The 9591-nt window shown below is 33.4% G+C and overlaps 1 protein-coding gene across 8 annotated transcripts; it reads left to right on the forward strand.

Moving 5' to 3' along the window:
* Window positions 1-4359: 4359 nt before the first annotated feature.
* On the forward strand, window positions 4360-8460 carry LOC113729611 (probable serine/threonine-protein kinase PBL10). Of its 8 annotated transcripts, none has more exons than XM_072075554.1 (8): window positions 4361-4682; window positions 5253-5286; window positions 5547-5734; window positions 6668-6910; window positions 7026-7170; window positions 7405-7532; window positions 7634-7751; window positions 7926-8460. In XM_072075554.1, exons 4-8 carry the CDS (start codon window positions 6668-6670, stop codon window positions 8279-8281), a joined length of 990 nt encoding a protein of 329 aa, XP_071931655.1. In that variant the 5' UTR covers window positions 4361-4682; window positions 5253-5286; window positions 5547-5734; the 3' UTR covers window positions 8282-8460. The 8 variants fall into 8 exon arrangements, with proteins under 8 accessions (XP_071931660.1, XP_071931655.1, XP_071931659.1 ...); XM_072075558.1 differs by having other exon boundaries at window positions 5266-5286; XM_072075556.1 differs by lacking the exon at window positions 4361-4682 and adding an exon at window positions 4705-5158.
* The last annotated feature ends 1131 nt before the right edge of the window (window positions 8461-9591 follow it).

Consider the following 9591-nt stretch of genomic DNA (forward strand, 5'->3'; position numbering starts at 1 on the left):
GCATCGACAATATCCTGACACTTTCGATTGTCAAGAAAAAAGATTTTTGTTGGCAGATGGGATGCTATAATAGCATAGTTTTCCTGACATATTTGAATGCTACGAGCCTATCCCCACATTGGAAGGGACAACACTCGTTCAAGGTGTGAGGAAAGGTAAAGTGTCAATTAAAATTATCTATCTGACACCTTTAAATGCCGTTAAAGGTCATTTTTGTTGTAGTGTACCTAGATCCAGACCCTGTGAAAGAGTCGTGGGTCTAGATAGGGTCTGGTTTTCTGAAATCCATATCCAAATCTAGATCCATACCAGATCTTACCCAAACCCTTATATATTTAATTAAATAATATATATTTAGTAAATTTATAAAATAATAAAATATTTTATGGCTATTGGATCGAATACAGTCAGATTTTATGGTATCAGAATCTGTATTTAGTATATTAGTAGTTGGGTGATTGATAAGATTTGTGTCAAATTGCTTCTAGATATGGTTGAAATATTCGTGACTACTGATGATTGGATTGAATTAAAAAAATGAAGTTTTTGTAAATTTTCTTATTTTATTATTTATTTGTCATCGATCCTTAGTCAAATGACTTTTATCTCATTTATTATTTTAATGCTGGATTGCGAGACATCTACCAACATTGAGGTTTAAATAAGAAAAAGAGGTAAAAAATTATATTTTTTTAATAAGACTAAATATTTATATATGTTATGATTGTTTTTTTTTAAAAAAAAAAACTAATTCTAGTTGTCATTGTAATTGGTACAAACTTTTTCAAGAAAAAAAGAAAAGGTTAAGGCAAACAAATGAAATATTGGATATGGATGCAGTTGAATCTTTGAAAATATATAGAAGTAGTTAATAATAATTCTTTCTTTGAATTCACAATATTGCATTCAACTTGTTGAATGTTAATTTTATTATTTGAAAATAAAAATTGGATGGTATTTATATTATTTACGAACTCTATATATTTTAAATATATTTTTACTTTAGTATGTTCAAAAAATACTCATGGATATCCATTGGATACCCAGATCTATAAAGGTTTGGATATGGACTTATTTTTTTCAGACCTAAAAGGGTTTGAATCTGGGTCCGAGTCTAACTAAATTAAATGATTTTGGATCTGATCAAAGGAATCCAATTAAGACCTTATCCATTGACATGCTTAAAGGTGAAGATGCATAGTCAGTATAAATAACAAAAAAATAGGATTGTTGATTCGTAACTAATCATCTCTCTTTGTCAAACACAAATGACATAATTACGTCCGCAATATTGTCAATCAAACCATATATGCAGACACAAGATTGGAAAGTTTTTGTTTTCTCATCGTCAGGTACACAAGTTTTTCTCCTTCTTTTTGTAGGCAGTAACTTCCTTTTGGATGGGTAAATATTAGGTTTCTTTAGTCCTCTTCCTCTTTTAATGTGTTCCTACTAGCAACATTGTTGTGAAGATGAATAACAACGTTGTTGTCTATAGACTCTATACTCAAGAGAGAAAATTCTAAAACTATTATGAAAAAAAAAAGTTTTCTATTTGAGGGGTTGTTTGTGTTGGGGTTTCTAAGAATAGGTAGTTCGCTGATAAGTGGATATTTTACGTATTTTTAGTATGTTTTATTAGTTAGTTTTGGTGTGTTTTATCTAGTTTTATAGTTAATTAACTAGGGTTTTGGTCAAGATATCTATATTGCGGTTTAATTGGCAAAAATTGCATTTATATAGATTTTAACGGAAAGAACTTCATGTTTTTGTAGGTTTAAGGACTCAATCATCAGTTGGAGTGAATTCAGAAGAAAATTGGATGATAATTGATGAATTGAAGTGGTTTAAAGAAGGCATGAAGTACAAAACATTCAATTGAGGGAATTCAAGTAAAGACAGTTTCGACATATCTTGGTATTTCGGCTATATCTCGAGATACAATGATCGGATCGAGGTGATCTTGGTATCATTTTGAAACTAAGAGATATATCTACATTTGGTATGAGATATCAAAGTCCAATTCAGTCATTTTCTTGGTCAAAAAGTCGAAACACAGAAACTTATCTGGATGGTCGAAAGTTGAAGCCCAGAATTGACCAGTCTATGGTATTTCGACCATATCTCTGTCCAACGATCTCCAAATTAGATGCTTCTTGAAGCATTGAAACGGTAATTCAAAGGGCTATAATTTTTGTGTTTTGCATAACAGCCAGTTCGGTGGCTATCATAGAGAAAATTGCAGTTGAAATGAGGTTAAAAGTGAAAACGCGTATGGCAGCCGAATTTCTGCAATTTGCTCAGCCATTTTTCTCATCTTCACACTACTTTCCAGCTAGAGTTGGAGAGAAAACGTAGGCTACACATATTTTTGATGCACAAAGGAAGAAAAATAGCTTATTGTCAAGTCAAAAATATACGATGGAATCAAGAGGCTGGAACTTTGTTTTGTTGACTTGGTTAACACCAGATTTAGAGAATCAAAGGGGAGAAGAAAAATACGGTAGGTGAAGGGAAGATATCAGAATTTTAGGATAAAAACTGAGGCTAGTCATATTCTCTGGGGCTAGCAATTTTTGCAGGAGCTTGGAGAGTGCAAGAATTACCACAAAAATGTAGTTCTTCCATTTCCTTAGTGTAGGATAGTTTAGCTAGTTAGTTCATCCTTCTTGTATATTAGCTAGATTAGGATGAAGATAGAGATGAAGAAGGAGGAGTTGAAACTCAAGTGACATGGGTTATCTCTTCTTCGACTCTTTATCTTTTGTATTAGATTCTTAAGTATGGTTAATATACAAGTTTTAGATTTTATGTTTATTATGTATTTCTAAAGTTAATGCCTAGAGTATGGATGAACTTTCTATATTTTGTTAGTGATGTTTATTTGGTTATTTAGTGATATTATTTTGAACAAGTTATTTATCACTTTTGATATTCTAATCATAATTAACTGGCCATTAATTGTGATTATCTAAGGTGTTAAATTTGCAATGAGAATTGAAATTTAACACTAATTCAAGGAAGTGATAAACATAGGGAGTTCACTCACGAAAGTAAAGGTGCACCTATGTGGTTTAAGTGACTTGTTTCATGTAATTTCATAGAAGAAATGAACTTGTAGTTAATTTCATAACCACGAGAGTAGGTATGGCTTAATTACAAGTATAGTTGATTAACTACGAGAGTAGGTTTCACATACATTAGGAAATTACGTCACAACTAGTCAAGATAATAGCATTCACTTAACTGGTAATTTCACTTGCAAGAGTAGTAAGGAATTCCGTATCTCTAGGAGTTTTCTAGTGTTAATTTTCATTACTTTTATATTTATGGTTGTCTAGATAATAAAGGAGTTCGAAAATCACCAGTAATTGCAATCTTCCCTATGTGATTGACCCTTAATACCCTATACTCGCTCACGATTCGTATACTTGCGATAGATCGCGTGTGGGGTATTTAGGAGTTTATAAATGTAAAACTTGATTGTGAATGAGTTAATTGTATATGTATACCCCGCGCACGTCATTCGCATTTGCCGAATGCGATTTATTATTGAATTTCTAATTTTGCAAAAATCTAAAAAAAAAACAATTGCTTCAGAGACCTCGCATTTAACATATGCGAGATTTGAAACCTTTTGATTTTTTAATATTAATAAATTCAAGCTCATCATTTTTTTTTTATAAATTCAAGCAAATTGTTTTTGTTTTTCTGTTGAGTGTGGGTTTTGCTTTTTATTTTATAAAATTATGGAGAATGAATTTTTAGGTTATCATCCATTAATCTTGAATTTCACGTACTGAGTACTAATATGACCTAATCCCATAATCGGATTCGTGCGTGTTGTAAATCCCTTTTAAATTCAACCACTTCCCATGCTATCTAAGTATGCCTAGATAGACAATAACTTGCTTAACAATAGGGATTTACTTAGATAGCATGGGAATCCGATTTAGGAGCTCACAATCATTTTTGTTTTCGAATTGACATTCATCATAGAGGAATAAATCCTTTTTTGTTTTTAATTATAGATTTGTGAAAAAAATCTATAATTTGAACATAAAAAGTTGTACGACAATACTACAAAATTTAATTATTCAAAATAGAATATAGTCCTTGTAGATAAAATAATCAATCAAGACTAAGCCCGAACCAAATTAGCCTTGATTGGAGTGCTAATCGCGACTTAGCAAGGAAAGTGAAGAAAACACGACTTAGCAATGCAAGTGGAGAAAATGCAACTTAGCAAAAGTTGCGTTTTGATAAGTCACGTTTTCTTCAAGTTCCTTGCAGAAATGAAAATGCGACTTCGCATTTAGCACTAACTTTAAAAAATATATTTTTTTTACAGCTCACATTTAGCAAAATGGCTTCCACACAAGTTCCTTTCAAAGTTCCACTCTTTTGAGCAAATACCAAATTTGTGAGGTCTGGTTTTCTTTTTCTTTTTTTTTTTGGGACTTTGCGGGTCTAAATATTCAGAGTGACTTCGCATTCAGGAGTTCGCATTTGTTGAATGCGAAGATCCCTTGGACAGAATTCCATACTAAAAATGCCCCCTTTGTAGAAATTTTTTGAAATTCATCATAAATTTTGAATTTTCTCTTACTCAAGACAGGCGGCTGCTGTAGTCCTATTTTCCCTCCTCCTGTTCGCTCTTCACCGTCGACATTTTTTTGAAGGTGGGTTTCCTCTTGACGCCTCTTCTCCACTCTCTTCTTCCCCATCTCCGGCCTACCACCGTCTACAGCTAGCCCAGGGGTCTCACCCTCGTTTATCTTTTTTTGTCCTAATCAAAACCCTAGAGTGGGGCAGAGGGTGAGAAAAAACAGTAAAAAACTTTTTTGTCCTAGTCAAAACCCTCGTTTATTTCCCACCCTCGTTGTTCTTTTTACTGTTTTTGATCTTTTTTAGGCTTACGTATCAATACTTGTTTGGATTAATTTTGGGTCAATTTCTGTTTACGTGTCAATTCCCCTAAATTGTACACTTTTTTTTTTTTGCGTGAGGATCAGTGATAAGAACACTTAGAGCATAGGAAATAAGAAAACTGGATTGTTCTCTCTCCCTCCATCCCTTTGATGCATAGCAATTTTCCCATCCCTCTGCGTTGCTGCGATAACCTACACCCTCTCAAATCTTAGCCATCATCATATGTGTTAATCCTTCTAACCTTACTTCTCATTGCTTTTTTTTTTTTAATTCAAGCAAATTGTTAATAACTAACAGAAATCTTATGCTGTTTTTTTTAGGTTTGATTAACAGTCGAGCAACACCAACATTCAAGTAAGATTTTCCATTCGTATTGGTGTTTCCATTTGGTTAGTTGGTAATTCTGCAAGTTTTTAATACACAGACAAGGGCTGGTATTCTAAAGAATGTGCAGACAATATGCATTCATAGATGCATTATAGAAGAAATTATGGTTTCTGAATAAGCTGTGATTTTTTTTTTTGTTGGTCGTAAAAGCTAAAAATGCTGGGATGTCTGTTGTTATGGTTCCTAATCCTAGGTTGGACAACTTATATCATGAAATTGCTGATCAGGTTCTGAGTTCCCTACTGGATTTCAACCCCAAAGATTGGGGGCTGCCTCCATTTAAAAACTTAAGGAAGCCAATATACTTTCTTTTCAAAGTGGATTCTTAAGATTTCAACACTATTGGCCGTGCAACCAAACTGTGAACGCGCAAACAGATCACTTTATTGCGCGTAAAAGGATTCACAGACTTCAAGTTGAGTAATGATTGACTATCATAGAAAAGAGAAGTTTTTGGTTATTGGTATCACTTCTAATTGCTATAGGAATGTTTTTATGTTTGTGATGATCATATCATGAGAATTAACTTTTAAAAAAAATTAGGCATTCAGAACCTCTAATCTTGTAAGCCGGCCACCTGCAGTTGTGTTTTATGTGTTTATAGCTATTCTGATTTTAAATTAGTTGTTTTCTCATGTTGGTTGCATGTCCTCAGTTAGAACTCAAATTTAGATAAATGAAAGAAAAGCTTGGAACTGATCCTTTATCACGAGTGATAAGCTAATGCTCTCACAGTGGATAGAAAGAAACTTAATTGTTGAAAATTATTGCATTAGAATATGCAATGCAGATTTTTTTTCCATTTTGGAGTACCTCTTGGTTGTGCTAGCATTTATATACTTCTCATGGCTGTTTAATATAACAAAATAGTTCAACATGGTTGTACTTCTCACAACAACCGGTTGAATGGAGGTGTTTGCGTGATTGCTATATTATCTTTGTTTGATTTCTTTTGGCATATGCAGTCATGTTTCTTTGTTAGAATTAATGCATGTTCTTTTATGAATATGTGACTAGTTTATTGTGAAATTACTTTTGATAGATTGAGAATGTTTCATGTGTTATATCCATTGATGGAAAGAAAAAGAAAAAGAAAATGAATTAGTGGGCCCAAGTTGAGATTTTCATATTGCGTTGACAGGAAAATAAAAAAAAGAAACTAACTTTTTGGGACAAGAATTTGTTTCCGGGATCTTTTTTATCCTGGGATATTTTGATACCGAACTGTACCTAGTGTGGTACAATATAATGGTTGGAGTTTTTCATTTTGGTAAGAGACATGTATGAATGCCGCCATTCTTGCTGCCGACTAGCACCATATTTGACTTGTTGAGTTGGATATATGCAGATGACAGAGATGGCAGAGGCTGGGAAATCTGACCTTTTGGAACTCACAAATGAACAGTTGAATCACTATACAGCCGGATTTAGCGAAGAAAATTTTTTGGGTCAAACAATGTTTGGTATGTTATTTCGAGGCAAGATCATCAATGTCCCAGAGGTAGGACAGACAAAGGAGGTGATTGTGAAGATATGGAAGAACCAAAAAAGTTTGTACATCGATGGAATTGATAAGTGCTCCAGATTGAAGGTTTGTTTCCTGATATCCTGTTGTTGTCCATTTAGTCTTTGCAGCCCTTTTTTTTCGAGCTTCCTCTGCATTTCCCATTTTTCTGTAATTGGAAAAATTCATTTTTTGGATGTAGGACGAAGTACGTGTCTTGCAGCAGCCAAGAATGAGGAGTCATCCCAATTTGGTGAATTTGATAGGGTATAGTGACCAGGAAGAGCCTCTGGGAGTTGTTTACGACCTGAATCCGCGGGATATACTGCAAAATCTGCTGGTTCAAGGTACTTACTGATCCAGTGTTAGAGATGATTTGCTGGTTCCGTTAACTTAAATTCCCTCCCATAGAAATTGGCATCTCTTTCATACAAAATGTATATGAGCTAGTGTTCCAAATTTATTTTTTCTGACTTGTTTCTTTAGCTTCCAAAACGTCTTAACTGTTGTTGAGGTAGAAGAAGTAAACTGTTTGGGATTGCAGCTGCCCTCCCCCCATCTTAATGACTTTGTTATTCCAGATGACTTCGGTTGGCTACAAAGAATTAAGGTTGCTCTAGGATTTGCTCGCTTGCTAGAGTTTTTGACCGACAATGGTGCAGAATATTTGGTTCGTAAGATTGATGCGACCCAAGTAATGATTGATCAGGTTCTTATTTGTGTGTCTGTTGTGCAATATTTGTTGTGCTTTCACATTTTTTATGCATGTTTCTCAAACTTTCACCGTTATCGTTCATCATTTGGTGTTAGGACTATAACCCCCTGCTATTTGAATTTGTACCACTGAGTGATGGTGTTGTGAGTGATATGTCTAGTTTGTGGAAAAGGAGGCTAAGGGGAGCTGTTCTTAGACAATCGTCTAATGCTGGTACGCAAACCCTGTTCTGAGGATTGTTTCTGACGAATTGACTAGTTAAATACGTTATCTTCATTTTGGTTACAAGTCTCATCTCGTCCTGCTGCCGAATGCTTGCCAATTCAATCCACTGAAATAAAATGTTTCTTGTCTTCCTTTCCGAAATTCCCTGGAATTGCTTGACAGGTTCAGAGACGTGTCTAGATTGTGATGTCTATGGATATGGTGTTATACTTGTGAGTTTAATAGCCAAAAGAGTTGCAGACAAGGAAAGGCCAGGCGAGACTTCAGTGGATCTCTGGGCTCGGGAAGCTTATATGCCAAAGAAGTCATTCCTCACTAGAAAGCCACAAGGTTCACTTGTTAATGCAACCTTTGAGAATGATCCTAATTTTGATAAGCGGGACGGACCAAAAATTACAGATCTAGCAATGCGCTGTATTCAATGGGACAAACCGCCAAACATGAAGGAAGTTGTTCAGCGTTTGGAGGGTTTACACGTTGCGAAAGATCATAGTGAGGCGCTTGCTTTTAACAGTTGAATTTCTGAATGATTGGGTTAAAGCTATAGCAAAGATTCAGGTTCTTGATCAGATGAACTTTAATCTCTTACCAAATGTTATCAAAATGTGATTACTTTTTATACACCATCAATGTAAATTTTTTTTTATATACATATACAAGTAGGTTTAGATGAATATCACATCATTTACTGTTCAAATTTTAATCTTCTAAAAGCCTTTTGAGTATCTAAAGTAGCTCACTTCTTCACTAGACTAATTGCATGCTTTGTGTGAGCACCGAGTCAGTTAAACTCTTTAAAGTCATCCTTCAACAAGCTATTACTCGAATTGGCTCCACTTTTTTTTTTTGTTAAGCATATAGAAAAATCACTTAAATTTGCTCTATTTCCGATTTCAATATTCGAAAATGAAGTTTAAATTACTAGATATTTGATCTCATTTCGCTTATAATACATTAAAGCGAATAATTAACTAAAAGATTTCCACTTTATGATAACAAACACCTGGCCAATTATGAGTTTCTTTTAGGTTGATAGCATTTTCTAATAATTGTTAAAACTTTATACCGGTATTTTGTAGTTTTAAATGTGCACCTTTATGTATTCTGTATGGTTCGCTGGTAACTGTATTAAAGTTTTGGACAAAATAAAAAATAGAGATTAGGAAGAAGCGATATACAAAGTATATCTTAAGAATACAAGTATTAAAACATAAACAAAAAGTATATAAATTATAAAATGCTTATATTTGTAAGGTGAGCAAAAATTGGAAAGGCTAATCTATCGAAGGTAACCATACAATTTAGGGATGTCAATCTTCATCAATGGTCTAATATTAATGCAAAGAATGAGGACATAAGCCATAATGAATGTAGACATTGAGATAATGAATGTGGACACGATATAGACATTAACAATCGTAGCGGTTGAGAATGATTTCATAAATTAATTAAATTAAGAGATTTTCTAACAAGTGTTCATTGGACATCCACTAATATGGATGAAAAACAACTTGCTTAACGAATGCATTAATTATTTCATATTTTGGAAAGCTATTTTATGGGATTCACATGCTAAATGACACGTCTAACATTTTTCCTAAAAATAAACCTAGTAAACCGAGGGCATATAATTTGTTTAATTAAGAAAATTAGAATATCATGTATGATTTGCTTGTTTTGCCATTTTTATTGAATTTATTATTTATATTTTGAAATTTTATTTTTCTACAAGTCTTTAAAATTTATTACTCTATGCCTTCTTTTAAAATAAATTGTACTTTTCCTTTCAATTTGTCATTTTATGAGGATAAAGAGTTCTACGTTTGTA

The sequence above is a fragment of the Coffea arabica genome, chromosome 2c (genome assembly GCF_036785885.1).
Source record: "Coffea arabica cultivar ET-39 chromosome 2c, Coffea Arabica ET-39 HiFi, whole genome shotgun sequence".
Classification (NCBI taxonomy): Eukaryota; Viridiplantae; Streptophyta; class Magnoliopsida; order Gentianales; family Rubiaceae; genus Coffea; species Coffea arabica.